General features: G+C 36.9%; 1 protein-coding gene across 10 annotated transcripts in view; it reads right to left on the bottom strand.

Moving 5' to 3' along the window:
- Positions 1-1,865: 1,865 nt before the first annotated feature.
- snx19 (sorting nexin 19) overlaps positions 1,866-22,509 on the bottom strand; it is a 40,872-nt gene continuing 20,228 nt past the window's right edge. For 5 of the 10 annotated variants that reach the window (XM_012966925.3, XM_018095855.2, XM_012966926.3 and 2 more), the window contains 11 exons: positions 18,343-19,860; positions 16,253-16,391; positions 15,169-15,269; positions 14,224-14,343; positions 13,110-13,237; positions 12,041-12,140; positions 10,876-11,026; positions 10,422-10,551; positions 7,382-7,566; positions 7,217-7,304; positions 1,866-5,299 (listed from right to left, as the gene is read on the bottom strand). In XM_012966925.3, coding sequence (XP_012822379.1) covers positions 5,203-5,299; positions 7,217-7,304; positions 7,382-7,566; positions 10,422-10,551; positions 10,876-11,026; positions 12,041-12,140; positions 13,110-13,237; positions 14,224-14,343; positions 15,169-15,269; positions 16,253-16,391; positions 18,343-19,860 — 2,757 coding nt within the window. In that variant the 3' untranslated portion in view covers positions 1,866-5,202. The remainder of the gene's footprint in view (positions 5,300-7,216; positions 7,305-7,381; positions 7,567-10,421; positions 10,552-10,875; positions 11,027-12,040; positions 12,141-13,109; positions 13,238-14,223; positions 14,344-15,168; positions 15,270-16,252; positions 16,392-18,342; positions 19,861-22,509) is intronic. The other 5 variants (XR_001171230.3, XR_001924907.2, XR_001171228.3 and 2 more) reach the window with 5 other exon arrangements.

Below are 22,509 nucleotides of genomic sequence, written 5' to 3'. Positions count from 1 at the left end.
GGTGTTCCTATTTGGGGTGATTTGCCTTTATCTGATCTTTATCAAGAAATTGTGAGAGATAAATGCAGCAAATTGCAACATTTTTATGCGATTTTCTAAATCTCATATAAATCTGCAAACTTAGGAAAGCTTTACAGCTTGGTACTTTGGAGCAAAAAGAAATGTTTACCCATTATAGATTCGGGGGGATGTGTACTTTCCAAAAATATATGGCTTTCTGGGGTGAGTGTACTTTTTTTGTAGCATTATCCCACATAAAGGATGTAAATGTGTTGATTTTGTAGGAGCTGAAATGATACATCATATGGGGGTATGTTCCCATTGGGGCCCCTACATGCCACATACTTACGTAAACCTATACATATTGGGCATCAAACTGTTTAGTGGACCCCTGGCGTTCAAATTTAGGGTGTTTTATCTTGGTACCTAACACTATGTGGGAGATAAGATGCTGCGAAGTGGAAGCTTTGAGGGGATTTTTGGAAATGTCATCAAAATTGCTAACTTTAGAAAAGCTGTGTGGCTTGGTACTTTGGAGTAGAAAGACATGGGTACGCATTTTAGATTCGGGGGAATGTGTACTTTCCAAAAAAATATGACTTTCTGGGGTGAGCATACTTTTTACTAGTTTTATCCCACATAAATGATGTAAATGTGTTGATTTTGCTGGAGCCGAAATAACAGAAATGATTGATCATATGGGGGTATGTTCACATTGGGGCCTCTACATGCCACATACTTAGGTAAACCTATACATATTGGGCATCAAACTGTTCAGTGGACCCCTGGCGTTCATATTTAGGGTGTTTTATTTGGTTATTTTATGACGTGTAGGATACTACAGACTGAAAGCTTTGAAGCAATTTTTTAAAAAAATCACAAATTTTGATAAAAACCAATAACTTTAGGAAAGCATTGCGACTTGATAGTTTGGAGTAGACAGACAGTTGTGCCTATTCTGTATTCCCCAGAATCTGTTCTTTCCAAAATTGTACAATTTTCTGGGATAAACCTTCTGTTAGTGGAAATGTTGTCCTTGAAATCTAAAGTATGCAGCTTTCTGGAGCAGTGCTTTGGAAATTTGGTAATGTACTGCTGGGAGTTTTAAGTGACAATATATATAAGTGACCTATATAAGTGACAAATCTCCATAAAACTATATATATTTGGTATTGGCACGTTCAGGAGACATGGGACTTTCCAAATCAGTTGTATGTCAGTTGTATATTCGTGCATAAAATAATTTTTGTTTCTAGTATGTGTGTTTATATTATGGAAAATTAGATTTTTTTTTGCATTTTTAGACATTTAGATTACACAAAAATTCTACCATATTTTGAAAGCTTAGGTTGTTCTGAAAAAAACGATATATTGTTTTCCTGGGTAAACTAAAAGTCCCCCCGAGGAAAGGCCCCTAAAGTGAAACAGTGCAAAATGTTCAAAAACTGTCTGGCAATACAAGTTCCGCTTTGACCAAAACAGCTGGCAGTAAAAGGGTTAATGAATGCCCTTTGATTCTTTATGAGACATTGGCCTCCTTATAGCTAAAAATGTTTATATTGTTTACAAGGGAAATATATTTACCGGTAAAATATATATTTTTTAAGAAGCATTTTAGAGATGTACGTAGATGAAAGTAAACTGCTGGTTAATTAACACTTTTAATATGAGCAGGGATTTCCATTGAAAATAAAGGTGTCTTGTTGCGTTCTTAGTGGCTAGCATCACTGATGCGATGAACACTATAAAGTGCGAAAAAAAGCCATGTCAGCAAAATTAGTTTACCAGGGAAACCGGTTACTGTAGAATTATCAAGCAGTGATTTCTAAGAATTGTATAGTAATAAATCACCCCAATCCCACATGTGAAATCTAAAAACATTATTATTTTATATTGACAATTTATTCACTTATTCAAGCAATGTCACATCTACTGCCATATGCCACACTTTTACATTTACATTTATATACACATCTATTCACTTGCACAAAGGCAAATTTCTGGAGCAAATGTCTGGCATGGTCAAGTAAATCAATACTAGCATACATTTGTGGTACATCAAGAACAAAACATTAGTTAAATAATACTGTATTCTAAAAGTATGATGGCTAAAAAACATGGAACTTCAATATCCAGAAATATCCTTTGTGAGTATGTATGCATTGCCTTTCAGTTGAAATGGTGTTCAAGTCTTCAAAAACTATGAATTTTAAATTGTTGTCCATTTATTATTGGTATTCTTTAGATGTGTTCCTGGAGCAAGAGCAGACAAGAGAAAACAATTGGTAGAAAACAACACTGTAAATATATTGATAAACTAACTGATTAATTAATGCAGGCATTCCTTAAAACAGGGATCCTCAATCTTTTTTACCCGTGAGCCACATTCCAATGTAAAAAGAGTGCCAAATAAAGGCTGTTATAAGTTATTTGGTAGCCCCTATGTGGACAAGCAACCTACAGGAGGCCCTGTTTGGCAGTACATCTGGTTTTTATGCACCTAAAACCTGCCACCATGGCAGGAAATTAAAAATTTGCACCTGCATTGTGGTCACCAGGAGCAACATCTAAGGAGATGGTGAGCAACATGTTGCTCATGAGCCACTGGTTGGGGTCACTGCCTTAACACCTAATTGTCAGTCCCAAAATAATTAAAAACAACTGGTCAAGAGACTAACTTCTAAAGCCATAAAATGCCCTGCAAAAGACACTGTACATGTAATTCATACAGCAATGATGAAAAATACTTTTCTCTGATTATGAGTTTAGATTACCAAATATTTTGCAAAAATTGTTTTGCATTAAACATAGTATATAAATAAATATAATAATTTATCAAATTATGCAGTAGTGTCTGGCTGCATTTATTTTTTATTTAGTCTGGGAAATTATGTTATATTTAGCACTTATATAGCCGCCTGCACCCGAATGAATGAAATAAGCTCGGGTGCAGACACATGTAGCTGAAATACGTATAGAAACGCGAGACTTTGCATTATCTTTTTATGCTGATATCGGCTACATGTGCCTGCACCCGAGCGCATCTCATTCATTCTGGTGCAGGCACAGGTAGGGGACATATGGTGCATATGGCACATATTTTCAGCAATCATTTTTCAGCTTGCCGAAAATATACGCCATACGCCTGGGGTGGCATCAGCCTAATACATGCCTTAGGATCTCTTATGGAAATCTACAAAGCTGCAACTGCATTCACTGAATATTGCACTCAAGCTGTTAATATTAAAGGACATGTAAACTCCCACACAAAAAAATTTAATCTGTCAACATCCTCTTTGAAATCTTCAAACACCTGACAATCCGGTTGTTTAAAGATTAATAATAAGACTACAGCATCCCCTTAAGGATTCCTTCTTCTCGTCAAACCCACTAGGGCCCCTCCCTCAGGAATTTGCTTTGGCTGTTGACTACTGAGCACTTCCAAGATAAGGCAGTGAATCATCTTAGCTCAAATTACTAATCACACCCCCTTCAGTGTAGCCCCCAATGAAACGATGGCATTGCTGGTTCCCACAGAAACTCTGCTCTCGCTATTTGATTCTATTTTTTTTTCTCTTAACCTCCTCTCCTGAGCTTAGCTAAACCATTAGAGTGCTCAGTTGAACCAAGAGTAAGTTCTAACTCTGTAAGCCAGCAGTCTTGATTGAATGAACTTTAAAGGGTCTTTACTCATGTATGCTGTTTGCAGATGTAAATGTCACTGATGATGAGAGAAATGAGCTCCGGCTGAAAGCTGCTATCCGTTTTAAAAAAAAATGTGACTTTGCTGGCGAATGGAAAAGATATATGCAGTAGAAATTATGCTGTTTGGGTGGGGGAGAAAAATTCATGGTAGGGAAATGTAGGGTTTACATGTCCTTTAACGAACATTTACAAAGCACTGTCATATTCTGCACTTTTGTACAATAAATCGGTGTATATATTGAACATACAGATTACATTAAAAAAAGAAAAAACCGATACAACAGGTAAAAGATCTTACAAACTTTTCTCCTTGTAGATTGTAAGCTCTTTTGGGCAGGGCCCTCTTCACCTCTTGTATTGGTTATTGATTGCTTTATATGTTACTCTGTATGTCCAATGTATGAAACCCACTTATTGTACAGCACTGCGGAATATGTTGGCGCTTTATAAATAAATGTTAATAATAATAATAATAAAAGAAGGGGAATGAGACTGATCGTGAGGGGTTCTCCTTAAATATAAGCAATTTTGGCTCTTTTAGCGAATGTTATTGTAATGTACATGTCACACTGTGTTACTGTAGCTCACTGATTTGTTTTCTGTGTGAAAGTGAAAGAAGTGCTTAATCTTTTTAAACATGCAAACCAATGCAAATACTTATTTTTACATTTCTTGCAATTATACAGAGATCTATAAAATATGTACAAATGTGGCTATTTGCTTAATCAAAATTTGTCCAAATATTTTGACCAATGAGTGGCGAGAGAACAAAGGGGGGATAAAGAAGACAAATGAGAGAAAAATGCAATGTAAAAAAGGAAATACAATGTTCTGTGATAATTAGAGAGTTCCACTCCATGTAGTCATTTAAAAACATCAACGACATTAAGACTTTTTTTCCACAGTTAAACACATTCAATTATATAGTGCATTCACAATTAAATCATGACTGGTAAGGAGAACATATATGCAGGTAAGATTGCAACAACTTTTAAATACAACATAATGTGAAAAAACAGAGCTTTAATTCACATCCTTTGAAGTGGACAGGAGAAATGTTGTGCTCCTGCTTGATCCTGCATGTAGAAAAAAAAAAGAGAGAGCTTAAGGGATGTGGACTCTGTAGTGAACCAAAAGACCATTAAATGCAAAAATCAAAATAATGTCTCTTTTAGATGGCTTTCAAACCTGAGAAATACAGAGGTCCACTTACTATCCCAGAGGCACTGCCTGGAATGACATCAATCCAAGGACCTATAGTTAAGACACCGCAGCTAATTTAGAATCTGAATGGTCAACACCAATATATTTATTTTAAGGAGTTTTAAAAACTCTCCAAGCTGCAGTTTGCTTGATCAAAGCAGTACTTTGTGCTTGAGGTTTTCAGTTATTTTATGCAGAAATTAAGGAGTATATTTACAGAAAGATATTACCTTCCCAAACTGCTTGATTTTTATGTTCTAAATTCCTTCTTACTAGGCCTCATTGGGAATGCAACTAGGGAGAAGCTGATGTGGAAAGTGTATCCAAGTCTGAGGAAGAATTTAAAGTCAAGCTTTCAAGAAGTATGTCCCATATACTGTAGATCAAATGCCTGTTTGGACAGAAAGATTTAAACACCATATTTTAACATGAACACCAAATACAGATGATATATTTCAGTTTATTTAGGTACATTTTACTTTACATGGCTATTGCCCCATATGCTGTAGTTATTAACCCTCTGAAGAGACCAAACTTTTCATAACAAACTTCTGTTAATTACATTATCTGCTTTTATTTCATGACATGGATTTGCTTTAAAGGGAACCTCGGCTCTGATTCTGTTTTTGCTACAGATTTTTAATATTTACTGTTGAAGGACAAGTAAACTCTAAATATAATTTTTTGCCTAATAAAAGAAAACATAATTCCAAGCAAATTTGCATTATATATTCATAGCAAATTTGCAATGGTTTTTTACTCATTTGTATATATAATTGCTATAAGAAGTAGTGTTTGCCAGTCCTTTTCTATTCTCTGCCCTGGTGGCTCTGACTGTTGAAACAATGTAACACAAGGCAAGCAGATTGACAGACCTGACTTGCTGTAGGAGACTGCCATTTGCAACATTGTTTAAAAAGTAACAACCAGGAATTCAGCAAATGCTGCTTTCAATAGCAATTACATTTACAAATAACTTTTAAAGCAGTAAACATGTTCAATAAATTCACATTGGAAAGCTGCTTGGAATTATGTTTTTTTTTATAAGGGAAAAAAATATTTTTGGGGTTGACATGTCCTTTAAGACACTGCTATTTTATTAATCAGTAACACATTAAATGGCACATGTTGGGTACAGATGAATCACATTCTCTCCTTTTGCTGCCTAGCCCTTTTCCATTAAATTAATTTAAAAGCAGAAGATATTGTCCACTACTTGGAAAAAAGCATGGAATATACTATAGAACAACACAGTGGTAATCAGAATGGGCCCATGGACCAATGGTCAAAGAGGGATAGTAACAGAGAATATTAAAAATACATTCTAACTAATTCATAATTTAGACAATAGCAAAACTTAACGCTGCCATTTAAAAATGTATTCTTGATCCAATAAATGTATTTGTTTAGTTCTAATACTGGTGTTTAGGCAGCTATCTCAGGTCATTGTGCCTGATCCGGAGCTTTCAGAAAGAGCCACTACTTCACAATGGAACTGCTTTCAGATAAGATATTTTGTTCCTAATCACCCATGACTTGGTGAGCTGAATTTTTACTATTGGGTACTGTTCTCATATCTACCACTAGGTAGGACATGGGAGCATTTTAGCAATACCGGTGTCAGGGGAACTTTTATGTCACTACCTTCCCATTGTCCTGCTGATGGGCTAATGGGGGGGTGGGGGAGAGGGGGGCTGATATCAATCCAACTTGCAGTGCAACAGTAAAGAGTTAGTTAAGTTTATCAGAGCACAATTTACATGGCTAAGGGCACCTGGTAGACTAACATGTCTAGCCCCATGTCAAATTTTAAAATTAAATTAAAATATCTGTTTGCTCTTTTGATAAATGGATTTCAATGCAGGTTTCGCTGGAGGAGCCCTATTAACGGATGCATTTTGTAAAAAAAAAAAAAAAAACATGGTTTTCCTGAGACGGGATCCCCAAAAATATATTCTAATGCAGGGATATGTAACCTGTACTCTCTAGCTAAAGTCAGTAAACAGGAGCACTGGCCCAGGGTATCAGGTAAGCAGTTATAATTATTTGTGGGTGTCTAACATTTAACAACCTCCAGTGATTAGAACTTTCCTTCCTCATTAATGCTTTAGATTCCTAACATAGGCAAAAGAGCTTCTCATTCATATGCAATATCCTAACATTCTGTGCTAGTCTGTATCTATATGCAGTATTTGTACTCCTTCTGCTCCTTATTTAAAAGAGCTTCAATATATTAATACTTTAAATCCCTGACAAAAATTAACCTATATGCATGTGGTATTAAGAAAAAATGATTACATTAGTATACCTGTTAATCTGAGGATGCTGCAAAGAATCCAGCGCTGACTGCCAGACATGTCGGCATTTCTCCACCCCTAAAATCTCTTGTACTAATTCTATTAAAAGATGATATTAGACAAGGTAAGGTAGGAGTCACACATATATAACTACTAAAGAAGAAAAACTGTCTCACCAGGTAAAATGCTGACAAGGCTTTGAAGGGCCTGCTCACAAGCTTCATCTTTTTGTTTCTGTGTTCTAACAGGTCTAGGTTGAGTGCGAAGTGACCCCCCAGGCCATATTGCTTGTTGCAGCAGTCGAAGATATAAGATCCAGCGCTGCATGCAGGTCAGGTTAGCAACCTGTACCTCTAGCCACCTATCCACACAGCAAATTACAATCAGCCATGTTCATGAAAACGTATCATAGCAATAAGCTTGACTTGTTTTTATTTTAAGGATTGTGAAGATGTGCTAAAGATAAAAACAAGCGGTTGTATTTGGACAGGTCCAATAAAGACCCAAATGCATTATTTTTTTTAACCATTTAGCTGTTAACAATTAATGGGGTTGTTCACCTTTGTACAACAGTCACAAATCTGTTCACATTAAAGGAGGCATTTATTATAAAGTTCATATTCAGTTATAATATTCATCCTCCCTCAAAATGTGAAAATATGCAGACAAAAAAATGTTTTGAAAGCATTTTACCTCCTAAAACTGTCATTATATGAGAGCTGCAGAGACAACCTCTCAAGTCAGAAGCCAGAGCGGAATAAAAGATGGGAGTGTCGCTTCAGTCTACCAGGAAGTGGTCACAGCACTGACTGACAGCAGCACAAGCAGAGAGACACTCTTTACTCAACAGTAGCGGGGCAAACCCCTCCCAGTTTCCTCCTTCTGTGTCTCTCTGCTTGTGCTGCTGCCAGGGGGGGGAGAGGAGCTATTATAGCAGACAGGCAGAGCAGGAACAGACTGCCTATGACATCACAAGCCTTGCCCATCCTATGCATATTCACTGCACTTTAAGTAGCTGCTGCTCTTCAGGCCTGGCGGCTCCCAGCCACATACTGAAGAGTCTAAACCGGAAGCTTGCAAGAGGGGTGGGTAAAGCACAGGTTTCAAGCATTTATGGACATATTTGGATTGAAAGGTATTAAAATAAAAGCACTTACTTCTATTTTATTTTTTGGTTTAGTGCATTGTAAACATTTACGGTATATGTCCCCTTTAACAGAACAATCTTTGCCATATATATATATATATATATATATATATGTATATATATATAGCCAATAGGAAAACATACTGAAGTTCTCAGTGTTTCAGGTAAAAAATAGTCCACTCCCATCCCTTCAGAAAACTGATCAGAAACACACTGAGAGCATTGTTGGTGGTTTCATAAAATGTGGACATTTAAACCCCTTTAACTCTCTGGGGTTATTTACCCTATGTCACAGCTATTGATTATAACAATGGTTTATGACCCATTTGGAGTTGAGAACTGAAGCCAATTCTATGTTTTCTATGAAAAATTAAGATTTATCAGTTGGTTTCTTTTGCTTCTGTAGACTTGGGATTTGTTTTGCACAATCTTTTGACAATTTAAAGGGGAACTCCACCCAAACGCAACTTAAGCTTTTAAAAAAGTAAACATAATTTCAAGCAACGTTGCAATATACATCAGTTAAAAACTATAGAGCCTTTTCAGTATTTTGAATGTAATAATATGGTTTGGAACAGTTAACTAAGCCTGGCCCCTTGTTCTCCTGCTGATCTGGCTGACTACTTTGAGATTCAAAAAAAAATTAACAGTAGTTCACAGTCTGTCTTCAGCCTGCATCCTCCAAATCCCAAAATTCCCTGCACAACTGATGTCAATAAGAAAAGGAACATCACAGTGCGATGCATTGTGGGTTATGAAGTGCCTGCATGCTGTCTGTAAGCTATGGATACGTTGTTACAAAGTGTTTTAGTCCCTCCTCCCCTGCCAGGATTTCAACTAATAAAGAAAGAGAAAAACTGTTTTGCAGCCGATTTTCAGCATTTAAAAATGGTATTTATTCATACTTTTTGAAGGAACACATTACAGCGATAGGTATATTAGGGGTTTCTGGCTTGTGTATGACTCCTTAAATTTTGGTTTGGAAGCCTGAGTTCCCCTTTAAAAAATGACAACAGTTAATCACCATGGATTATTGCATGCCTTTTAGTGAAGCCAAATGGGTTTTTATATAATACTTCTATATGCAGTTCTCCCCAGGAAACTTTTTATGCTGGGTGGGAAAACAAAATTGCCAGGTGGGGAAAAATATTCTCCCCATCACTATCTGCATGAACAAAGTAATAGCGAGATTAGCTTTATTTCGTCACACACAGTTGTTGTGATAAAGTCCAAATAATTATACTTTTTACCACAGCAAAACAAAATAACTATTTACTGTCCCCTCCACATTTTTTCCGTCCCACACCAACCTATTCCTGAGTCCCCTTTACGTTAGACTATAGGGATAACACTTTACAGCAGAATAAAGATATGTTGTATAGAATACAATGGTTTCAGTTCTTATATATTTCTCTTTATGAATGCATCGCACTTTGAAAATAAATATATAATTGGAATCAAAACCTCTATTGCTGCAAACAACAAAACACTACAAAAGCCTTTGTTATAAATTGCATTATTATAAAGGTGGTATTTACATTATGACTATACTTTTAAAACTTCTTTATTTATTCTTTTCAAATGAATTCTAGTCTGATTTATTGGTGTATTTTTTTGTCCAGCATGACTCATTAGGGAGCCTTTATAACACCTCTTACTAGTGTATAACTAAATTTTTAGCAAGTTTAATATATGGTGATCCAAATTATGAAAATGTTCCTTATTGGGGAAACCCTATGTCCCAAGCATTCTTGATCACAGATTCCATACCTGTAGTTAAAACTAACATATACTTAAAATTTACTCTATGGGAGATGGCTTTAAAGTATTCACAGCTTTCTGGTTATTGGATTTTCAGACGAAGAGATCCAAAACCTGTAAACCAAATTAGTCATAATATGAAAAACTGCATGCTTAAATTTAGATTCTATGGGAAATTACATTGCTGTATTTTGGTGCTTACTGAAAAGCGGATTGCTGGATAATAAATTCCATACCTGAACTTTGTTGCTTCTATTAACAAAAATACAGATAGCTTAAAATGGTATGTGTTTTATCTGCATACTGACCTCTGTATTAGACTGCCACACAACAGATGGGTTAGTTTCTGCATGTTGTCAGTGCACATCCAACTCCATTGTTCCCTCATTGCCAGCCACAACACCTCTAAGGCAATAGTGGTTAAATCACCTTCTAAACCTGTCACACAAACAAATAAGACAACAGTTATTATTCATTCACACAATTCAGCACAATGTGTTGGTCACAAAGCCAAATTGCTTTGAGCAGAGTGCTCACCATAGTGGATATCTATCTAAAATGTACTGCTATGCACAGCAGGTGTCAAAGTTGATAACTTGGGGGTAACTTGGGGATTAACGGTTTGCAAAAGTCTTTTCTACAGTTTTGTAAATTTAAAGGTATTTATAGAACACCAACCATACTTAAAACTCCATACAAAAAACACCAAGGAATAATAAACCAACTCTCTCTAAAATCAGCCTATAAGATACATCTACTCACTTGTTTTTTTTCTTTGATGGATGGAATATGGTATTTTATCAGATATGCTGATGGTGGATGCCTTCTCATAGGGTGTAACACTCTCCATTAGCAATTTCTCCTGCTTCTGAATAAAAGATTCCATGTCTGCTGCTGATAATACCTCTGAAACCTGCAAAACAGCACTGAAGTTAGATTTATAGTGTTTTAAAGGACAAGGAAAGGCAAAGTCACTTGGGGGTGCCAAGATGTTAGGCACCCCCAAATGACTTAAATCACCTACATATTACCCCGGGCTGGTGCCCCTGTTAAGAGAGAACAGCACCAGCCCGGGGTAGCTGCAGTGCTTCCTCCTTCCTGCTTCGCGTGCGCGCGCATGCGCAGTAGAGTGAAAAAGCCGAACTTTAACAGAGAAGTCGGCTTTTCACTCTACTGTGCATGCGCCGGTCCTGGCAAAACGAAGCAGGAAGCGCTTACTTCAGGTACCCCGGGCTGGTGCTGTTTTCTCCTAACAGGGGCACCAGCCCGGGGTACTAGGTAAGCAATTAAAGTCACTTGGGGGTGCCTAACATTTTGGCAACCCCAAGTGACTTATCCTTTCCTTGTCCTTTAAAGAAAATAAAATTTCAGTAACTCATTTTACACTGCAATAATTGCATTTTTGTTACGCTGGTTTCTACAGACAGCTCATTCTTAAACAAACAACTAAGTACTTTATACCTGTACAGTAGCAGCTGCATAAAAAAATTAAAAAAACCCTTCCGAACCTCTGCACATCTTATTACAATAAGCGGTGGAGGAATTAGTACTGGGATCAAGCAGGTTGCTTAAAACTAAGATACAAATTTGCATGATGTAAACAGACTTCAAGACATCACTAGTAAATGATCTATTATATATATATTATGCATAAAATTATTATTATTAAGCTAAAGCTTAACAAAGAAGCAGACTTGAGAGGCTATATTTCAATATAACTAAAAATCCATTGTGTTAGATAAGATTTTAGGTTGTAACACTTTTTGCACATATAATGATTTGGTAACAAACTAGCAATATTGTTTGGTTAACATTATAATCCTCTTAAATGCTTTAATACACCCTATTTATAAAAAGGCAAGTTTTTTTGATTTGTCTTCCTTTCATTAAAGTTTAAATCTATCTGTATTCTACTTGATGTCCATACCGTACTGCCTTCTCGAACACAATACATTATCTTCTCTTGTGCATCAGTTGAGCTGTTGAACACTGGTGCAATTTTACTGGATGGAAATCGAAGACGTGATCTGTTTTGAACAAAAAAGTTGTTTTCCATAGTAAAGGGTAGATAATGCTCAGTACATCACAAGGCAAATAAAGATAAGTAGTGCATAGAAAGAAAGCATTATAATGCAGGAAACACAAGGTGTGCTGTGTATATCCATAAAATATAGTGAAGCATTCTTTGGCATTATGGCACTTTTTTGGCACTATTTGTACAGCATCAGGAATTGTCTTAAAGGAAAAGAATTTTGGCATTTAACTGTCAATAGAGTAGCCACATTAGTGTAAGTTAGAAAGCTAAATTTATTCTGCAGAAAGCTTTACCATACCTGACTAAACAACCCTAGAAGCTCCATCTGTTTGCTTAGGATAGCAGCTGCCATTTCAGCTTGCTCTTAGTAGCTTTGTGCTAAAGCTCTCACACATTCTTATGGGAGGGGGAATAAATACGTGTGAATTTTTATGGGAGCGGGGAGCAGAAGATGGGAGAGAGTCCTGCAGACGTGGGAACTGGGAATGAAGAATTTTTCTGAGAGAGGAAGTCTGATACTAAAGAACATGTTTACACAAAAGAAGACAAGAAATCCTGTGTTTCTTTTGATAGAGGACTTAGTGCAGCTTTTCTGTGAGTGCGTATGACTGTATTTACATAGATAAAACTTACTAAGTTTTTACCTTTCCTTCTCCTTTAACACTATGGGAATCATATGATGCAATATACCGATTTGATTTAAGCACACTTGGAACGCTTGGAGACTATTCCAAGTGTTCTCATTATCATAACTCAGAAAAAGTTGTGAAGAAAACCATCTTAACAAAAACCCTATAGAGGAGATTTTTTTCGAAGTTATGGATAAGTTTGACTGAAAATGACACCCTGACAGCTGTCTATTTATGTACAATGACAGATTAAAACAGCACTAGTTTTTTTTCTTACAATACAATCAAATCAAATGGTCAGATAAAGAATCAAAAATATTTGAGAGACTGACTTGGTACTCTTCTTATCATTCTGTGATCTACCATCCACTTCACTCTCACTCAGCTCATCAGTGGGACTCTGAGGTTCTGATCGAGGGAATGCTGTCTTTAAAGTGTCAACAATAGCATTTACAACAATCTGAAATAAAATTATATAAAAACAAACAAAAAAGAACTATTGAACCATCCATAATAAAGAGCCCAAAGCTAAGCTTAACATAGTAGATTCCTTTTTAGCCAAAAGGACAATTAATATTGTGCATCATGCAAGTTCAAAAATAAACAGTTTAAAAGCGATGTAAGGTGTGTGTAAACTGTGTCAAAACTGTGGTTCATTAACTTAAGCAAATCTGTTTTGAACAATTGCCCAGAGTCTTTTCCAAACCATGTGAAAAGTTGCAAAATATTAAAGTGTGTGAACTGAATAATTTATGCATGCAATTAAAAGTATTTTTGTACTTAAGCAAAATGAAAGAATTGGTTAAAAGTCACTTTTGCAAAGCACTGTATATTAAGATTATTGAATAAGCAAAAGCGCAGTCCTCTAGGAAAAGTTATATCAAAGGGCCTGCATAGCTCACACATATGGAATAAAAAAAAAACAAAAAACACTTATACCTACCCTATGTAAAATGTAATAGAAATAGGGACCCCTGCTGTGCAAACCTTAATCAAGTGTGACAACAGGAAGTGAAGAAGTAGAGACCGACCCATAAAGAGTCTTTAAACAGAAAATCCAAATAATGTCCATATGATAGTCCCAATAAAATCCATAATATCAAGGTACTGCTTTTTAAATCCTACCTAAAATCACCATAAAGGCAAAACATGTAACTAGGTACACAGATATGCAATTCAAACAGAAACAGTTTAAGCTAAATAAAAAAGTAAACTATCTTATAACTTGTATTGCCATTGCACCCTATCAAACAATTATGTCATTTATTTGCAGAACTGACCTTGTTTTTTTAAATGTTATAATGTAAGCAGATGGCTAATCACCTAGTGTTATAATGGACACTGGTAACTGGGTGCAACTAGGGATTCCTACATTTTTAGAAAGTCTTTATTTGGTATGTTATAGGACAATACTTAAGTAAATGATACTATGCATTTTGCAGATACCTTGTCTATTCGTGAAACAAAAAATGGCTTCTTCACAAAAGCTATTCTGGCATCAGTGTTCAGAGCCAGGAACTCTTGCACCTCTTCACTGTTGGCAACTTCGGGCACAGCACATAATTGCTGTTAATAAACAAAATACGATAACACAATAAATTGTGAATATTAGCATGTTAATTACATTTTAATGCTGTAACATTTAAAGAAAGAGTATGTGTGGAATAAAGGTCAAAAATTTGAAATATTTTTTCAAAAAACAATGATCTGTTCTGCCTACTAAAAAAATACAGGAGGTAAATAAACATTCATTAGTCCATTGCAGATTTGTACACATAACAGAAATGTAAAATATTTAGGATACTACTGAAGCTTCATATAACTCCATAACGATCACAAAATTACGACACAACAGAGCTGCTCTCAGGGTTTGAATGACTCACTGGAATGTCAGGAGAATTTTCCTTTCCTTCAAGAATCACAGCTATCATGATCTAGGAGTCCCCCTACACCTTAATAGCTAATATTTGTTGGGTCAAAAAGAACACATTTATTCAAATCAGGTGTTCTGATGGCAGTAATGTTTTTAAGAGAATCCTAGTAGCTATCATGAACTGCTGGAAACCATTTCCATTAACATAAGAGATACTATTATATTCTGTACTGATAACTACTCCATAGTACCAAAGGCAAATTGCTTCCTTTTGATTACTGTAAGAACTGTCTGCCATGGGTTTCCAGAGTTCAAATCACTGGTTTGCCCACAGAAAACTGCAAAAAAAACCCCAAAAAACTTACTGCTATGTGTGTCATAAGGAGAGTCTACATCAAGCATAGAAAAAAAACATATTACAGAGATGAACATAGAGAAGAAGCAGATGAACTAAAGAAAAGAAAAATGCTACTTCTTTTTAAGCAAAATTCTACAAAACAAAAGAAATATTTTCATACCCTTAGAAAAGTCTCTAAAAGGCTTTTTCTTGCCTCCACCTTATCACTGTCCATGTTCCCAAATGGCAATTCTGGAAGAAATTTCTTTGGTCCTTTAATATCTGAAATTAACAAGGGCAAAAAAAATCAGTTTACCAGAAAAGCATTCACTCTTCACTAAGTACAGACCACTGATATAAACTTAATTTAAACCTATGTACACTGTTTTAGTTTAAAAGTGGTCCTTTGCCCAAAAATACTTTTTGAACAAAGAAAGAATTGTAAGTCTAAGAAACATACATGATTTAAAAGTTACATTTTCAATATTACTCGAAGTTGTAACTGCTGGTAAAAAGCAGTATATATCTAATTTGTGCCTGTATGTTACCCAACCACTTAGATTGTAAGCTCAATGGGGCAGGGACCTCTTTCCTACTGTGTCTCATACCACATGGCACTTACTCCCTTTGTATTTATACAGTATATATATCTATTGTATTTATTATAACACTTGTCCTCCCTGTGCGTTATTTTGTATTTTGTAAGATTGTACAGCGCTGCGTACCCTTGTGACGCTTTATAAATAAAGTTATACATACATACATACATCTAACAAATATAAAACAACAGAAATAGTGTTGCAAGCCAGATAGAGGAGAACCGATTCTTGCTGCATTGTTTTATAGCCAGACACAAAGGTACTGAAAAACATGCTATTTAATAGAAGCACGAGGGCAATCACAAGCACTCTGCCTGCACTCACTGAGCTGGAAGCTGCATTGGTGGCAAAATGCCAGAAACTGGATCGAGTGCCATTAGCATAAAAAGCAACAGTACAATAGTACAAATATTTGAAGTACACTCTCAAAAACCAGCAACCCACTATAAGATCAAACAGCTCTGCTTGTTACACAGCATCACATGAAAGGTTATTAACAGACCAGAAAGGGCCCCCTTCAGAAATTTTGGGGCCCCATACAAGTTATTTGTCAGAAGCCCCACCATGAACACAAGTGTAGATGTGCACCTCACATTGTAAGCTTCCAGCTTTGTACCATTCTGTAGACACTAGTATATATAATGAGTAGAATAAAAATGATCTTACGCTTAACAAACTTCCGCAAATCTGCTCTTTCTTCCAAACGGGTTTGTAAATTGAGGAACTCACGATACCTGCGGTTTACTGTATGGTATGCCATTGGCTGAAGACTGCCGAGTGATTGGCTGTCCAAAACTGTGTCATACTAACAGGGGGAGAGAAAGGTGAATCATAACATTACCTTCTTTTCTTGACAGCATTCTTTTCTGCAAAGTGTCATTTAATTTAAGTTAATGAGCAGAGGTTTTAATGCAGAAGCCACATGTAGTCCATGTAACATCATCAACTACATAATTCTAAAACAAGGTTTCTTTTTTCTTTATTTAATCCAACAAAAAAATAACACATCCAAAGCAGAGTTTAATATTTAATGAAAAGAATAGATATATTCTCTGGACTCCTTGAAGGAGGGATAACACATAAGTTTCCATTGCACCTATTCCAATGCTATTACTAGACCTTTGAAGTTAATTTCTAGCTGCAATTAGTAAAGTAGGTTATCTTAAATTAACAAAAAATTGCAGAAACTGTGAACAAAATATTGTTGCATTCAGAGAGTTAGTCACTTGGTTTGGATTGGTTCATTTAAACACTTCTTGCAAGTGATAGGATTTATTAAATCCTGAAGTAAATCCTGAATTTGGTGCATTACCAGTTCTATTAACTTTTTCACTGTTAATTGCTCCTAAGAATACTTACCAGGAAAATAAAAACAAACCAACACAGAAAAGAAGCAGATGGCTGGGTCAGTAGCTTCAGGAGGGACAGCAGCATCTTGTACTAGGCTTGGGAACAGTTTAAGGTAGCTGAGCACTACTGTCAAAAAACAAACATTTCCACTGGGCTGGCAAAAGTACTGCTTCTACAAGTGTAATAAAAGTTTTGCATCAAGCCTTATAACTAAGCAGCAACAAAAACAGCACAATCTTCTGCTTTTCAGCCCCTATGTGTGTGAGATTTTAGAGCAGAAAATGACCTGTATGCCATTGCCCATAGTGTCATATTTATGTCTAGGCCTGAACTGGCAATCTGTGGATTCTGGCAAATGCCAGAGGGGCTGCATAAGATGCCACAGACAGTCATTATTTATTGGGCTGGTGGGGGGCTGTTTGCAGATTTAAAATGCCAAGGCCTATTTGGAATCCCAGTCCAGACCTGTTTAGGTTTATAAATCTTTAATTTGCTGTTATAGCAAGTATAAACAATGCATGCTAGTTTCAAGGCTTTAGAGAACTCCAGCTACCAACCCTGCAAGCTGGTTCTATGTTGAATTGTTTATATTTAAATTTATTTTCCACAAAACTGCTTTTAGGATAAATAACCAAGGAAATAATTAACATATAGGCAGTTTTCCTGAGCACTTAAATGTTGCATTCTTATTTCAGGTGACTGGTGAATTTCAAAGTTAAGAGACGTATAAACATGACTCATTTTTGAAGTGTCTGGAATTTATTCACTTTGATAAACTGTGCCTAGACATACTTGTCATGAATATTTACATTAGATGATGGCTGTCCATATAGAGATTGTACAGGTGGTCACAATCAATGGGGTTAATTACCCATATTGTACAGAGAGTGTGAGGGTCCTTTTTTTGTGTTACAGAATATGTTGTGTACCTACCATATTGAGGGGTCTGCAACCACCACTGCAGGAAGGTATGAATTATAGGATATGTGGATGTGTAGACTTGTTGTCCATCTGTTAGCTCACAGGCTGACATGTTTATGGTTTAGTTACACCTACCCTACTTGTTCCATTACCCTTTTGTATTTTTAGATTTAATTGCTTAAGTAGACTTATCTAAAGGCTCATTTCACATAGGCAAATTAAGTAGTTAGAAGTAAAAATACACACAAATATAAATATAGATATATAATGTGCATGCTAGGGATCATAGACTGAAGGTGTGCCATATCTAACCTACATCATTATAATAGGAAAATGTAAAAATCAATCACATTGCAGTGCCATTTTTGTCCACTTTCCTAACAATGAGACACTCCACTAATCCACTGTTCCAGCACAGAATTACCTTGTATTCCATTATATGCATATTTAAATATTACAGTAAAATAAGCGCAAAGCATAGTTACCTTGATAGTATATAGAGTATATGGATGAGATCCTGTCCCACTGTGTTCCTTTGCTGTAATGGTTCCAGTGATGCGGAGATTTTGAATAATTACAGGGCCATCAGGGCTGTTAAGCGGCACAAAGCTGAATGGATGTAAAGGAACTGTTGGGGAGGATGTAATTATGGGGGAAGCATCAATAGGACTCGAACCCTCCCTGTCATTAGGTGGAGTGGTAAATTCAGTAGGCTCAACAAAAATATCTGGACGGCCTGGCATTTCACCTTGGACTAAAAAAGATGCCTCTTCCAGTAAACTTCCACTTTCCTCATGCTGGGCTATGATAGGGCTCTCAGCTGGGGTTAGTGAGTCCAAGCAGCAGTCAGAGAGTAGATCATCAGATGAATTCATTAGAGGAGGTTCAAGTTCCCGACCCAAATCGGACAAGGGGGATTCAAGCTCAGATTCCTCACAGAGAAAGAATGGACTAGTGGGATTTGGGGGCTGCAAATAATGCCCTGAGAAAACATCCATCTTGTCCTTGCAAAGTCCCAAATCATCAGAGCACTCACTCTCCTGCTCCATTTCTGAGCTATCAATAATCTCATACCTGGATATGTTTTGTGCCTGTGGTGATGCTAATACTATTTGTGGTGAGATTTCTTGATTGATTCCCAAAGGTAGTGATTTTGGCACCACTGGTTGATAAGTCTCACTTTGTTCTACATCAACTTTAAGTGGTCCTTTAGAGAATATATTGGTCAAAACAATATTGATCCAGTCTGGATCAGAAATCCTTCCCACTAAGGGAATCACAACATTGCAAGCAATTAGTTCTACAACCAGTTCTTTACCAGTCCGACTTTCTAAATGTGGGCTTGCAACAAGCTTTTTTAACACATGATCAACTAGCCATCTAGCATGACTGCTCTCATCTGCTGAGCTGGACAAAGCTTTGTGAGCAGGACTAAGCTCTTGGTAGGCATCCCATAGTCTTAGTTCTCTTTCATTATCATTCTGGATTTCCTCAACTCGTGCTTTGGCCCATTTGTAGCACTGAAGATGGCAGCCCCCAAGAATTAGCAACTTTCTTGTTAATTCTTCCCGATCTGTAGCATTCAATCTTTTCTTTAATTCCATAGCAAGTTGCCACATTGCTCCTCTCACCTCATCTTCAAATGCGGTCTCACGACTCAGACGGCGGTACCAGGATGAAACAAAGTCCTGAATTATCTTCTGTATAGTTAGTTCAATCTCTTTGTCCAACAACAACTCAGTATCTGCAGACTGAGAGTTTTTTTCTAACACAACAAACCTCTCAAGGTGAATTGCAGTTCCACTGCCAAGTATGAACTGTGGTCCAAGCCATGCTCCAACAGCAGCCATTAAGGCAGAGAGCAAAAGAAGAAGCCACACATTGACCAGAAGATGGACAAGAATTAACCAGGTGAAGACAACACATAAACCCATAAGTTTCCACCTCCTGCCTAGGTCTTTTTTTAAGCATTTACTCTGAAGTTTTAGGTCTTCCATATTTTCCTTAAAGAAACAGAAAATAAGATAAGCAATAATGTTTTCATACAAATGCTTTTTATATAATTACATTTTATTTTTACACATATTTAGGCTAATGCCAAAGATGGCATTTTTCTATCAGATTAAAAATCCGCTGCCATTCATTCCATTTTTTTTTTAATTATTTTTTATTGAGTTTTATTTAACATAAAGAGAAGAAAGAAGAAACAAAGGAAGATAGGAAAGAGTAGAAAGAAAGATAAACATCATGTCATATTTCTCAATACAGTCAGTCTGAGCAATGACATCCTTATGTAACAAGTCAGAACAGGCATTCAGTTTCTTTACATTGTTATGTTATGAAAATATAAGGCCTTTGCATAAATGAGTGTATAGACAGCTGTATTGTATTATTGCAAACTTATATTTGTGCTAATAAACTGTTTCCCAACTTATGATGCTTACTGTTGTTTCCAGGGGGGGGGGGGGGGGGGGGGGGAGGAGGGTCGGGAAAGAGGGGGGGGGTGTAGGGTTAGGGGAGGGGGGGGGGCTGACTCTCCTTTATGGTGATAATGCAGGTAAGTGTTCAGTTAGCCAAGGTGTCCACACTTTGTAAAATTTTTGGGGACAACCTCTGCATAAGTACGTCAGGTGGTACAGGGGGACTGAGCTGTTAATTAGGTCAATCCATTGTCTTTTTTTGGGGGGTTGCTCCAATTTCCACTTAAAGGAGAATGCAAGTCAAAATTTAAAAAGCATACTGCCCAATAGACCTCCTATTGTTTAGTAAAAACGCCACACTTTTGGCTCACCTAATCAAATATTTATTCACACTCACATAAGTCACACTTACTTCACATTTTCTAGAACAGGCAGCCATCTCTAAAAAGGTATTCTCCCTTCCTTTCCCTCCTTGCTTCATACTGCACATGTGTTTCATTCCCTCCCTCCCCTCTGCCAGATCCGCTTCTGATTGGCTGGTGGGCATGTGAAGCTCAGAACAGCAGACAGGATCAAGTTACACACATGCTCAGAGAACAGGAAGGCTGCCGCTGGCAGCCTACAGGAAGGACAGAGAGATTTCAGTGATGTCACTGTAGTCTTCACACTGCTGTAGGCTGCCAGCACCATATCTCAGGGAAGCAAGCAGGGATCTGGGAATTTAGATATGCAGTAAGTACTTAAAAAGAATGCCTTTAGACTTACTTTTAATTTATATTAACCTTTCATTGTCCTTTAAAGGAACAGTAACGCCAAAAATGAAAGTGTATTAAAGTATTTAAAATATAATGTACTGTTGCCCTGCACTGGTAAAGTTGTGTATTTGCTAAAGTAACAGTACTATAGTTTATATAAATAAGCTGCTGTGTAGCCACGGGGGCAGCCATTCAAGCTGGAAAAAAGGCACAGGTTACATAGCAGATAACGGATAAGCTCTGTAGAATATAATGGGGCTTTATCTGTTATCTGCTATATGCCTGTGCCTTTTCTCCTTTGAATGGCTGCCCCCATGGCTACACAGCAGCTTACTTATATAAACTATAGTAGTCTTTCTGAGGCAAACACACCTGCTGTACCAGCACAGGGCAACAGTACATTATATCGTAATTATTTTTATACACTTTAATTTTTTGGTGTTACTGTTCCTTTAAGGGTTATGAATCTCTTGGCTTGTATAAAGAAAAAGCAGTTCTTTCGGCTGGGGATGGGGTTGTGTTCTCCAGTTGATTTAGTAACAGTGAGAGTGGGTCTAGAGGTATTATAAATGCCAGCACGTGGCTAATTTCAGTTAATTTGATCCAGAATTTTTTTTATTGTGGGACAGTCCCACATCATGTGTATATAGTCAGCCGGGGACTGGGAGCATTTTGGGCAGATGTCGGGGATTTTTGCATTGATTAGGTGGAGTCTATGAGGGGTGAGATAGGTTCTATGCAGGAATCTGAATTGGATCATCTTGTCTATGGAGCTGATTAGGGTTGTGTTGTAAGTTTCTAGAGTCTCTATCCACATTTCGGGTGTTAGGTGGGGGATATCTTTCTTCCATTCGTCATAGAGTTTGGGAAGTATGGGGTTGCCCGGTTTGTTGAGTAATGCGTAGAATTGTTAATAATATTTATTGTTAATAAGTGAGGGAGATGTGGATTGTGCCAGAGGGGTGTGTTTTTTGAATACCAGTGAGTTAGCCAGCTGGGCTTCCAGTATAGTGGCTGCATTGTCAATGGATGGGGAGGCCCACCACCAGACATTTACTAGTTTAGTAGCTATATAATATTATTATTAACATTTATTTATAAAGCGCTAACATATTCCGCAGCGCTGTACAATAAGTGGGTTTTATACATTGGACATACAGAGTAACATATAAAGCAATCAATAACCAATACAAGAGGTGAAGAGGGCCCTGCCCAAAAGAGCTTACAATCTACAAATAGAGAAACATTTTGGGTGGCGGTCAGGAGTCTTTCCTTTGGTAAGAGATGAGATGGCTTCGATTAGTTCTGTTTCGGTGATGTGTCTATCCAATAGGAGTCTGTCCTGTATGTCCAGGGATGGGAGAGGAATTACCCTTATATATGTTAGTACTTCAGTTTCTGTTTGGGTCAAGCGGGATGTATAAAGTTTTTGGTAGTAGTTCTTGAATACTTTGTTGATTTCTGAAGGAGTGGAGAT

This window comes from Xenopus tropicalis, chromosome 7 (genome assembly GCF_000004195.4).
Source record: "Xenopus tropicalis strain Nigerian chromosome 7, UCB_Xtro_10.0, whole genome shotgun sequence".
Classification (NCBI taxonomy): Eukaryota; Metazoa; Chordata; class Amphibia; order Anura; family Pipidae; genus Xenopus; species Xenopus tropicalis.
This window is presented reverse-complemented; position numbering and strand designations above follow the sequence as displayed.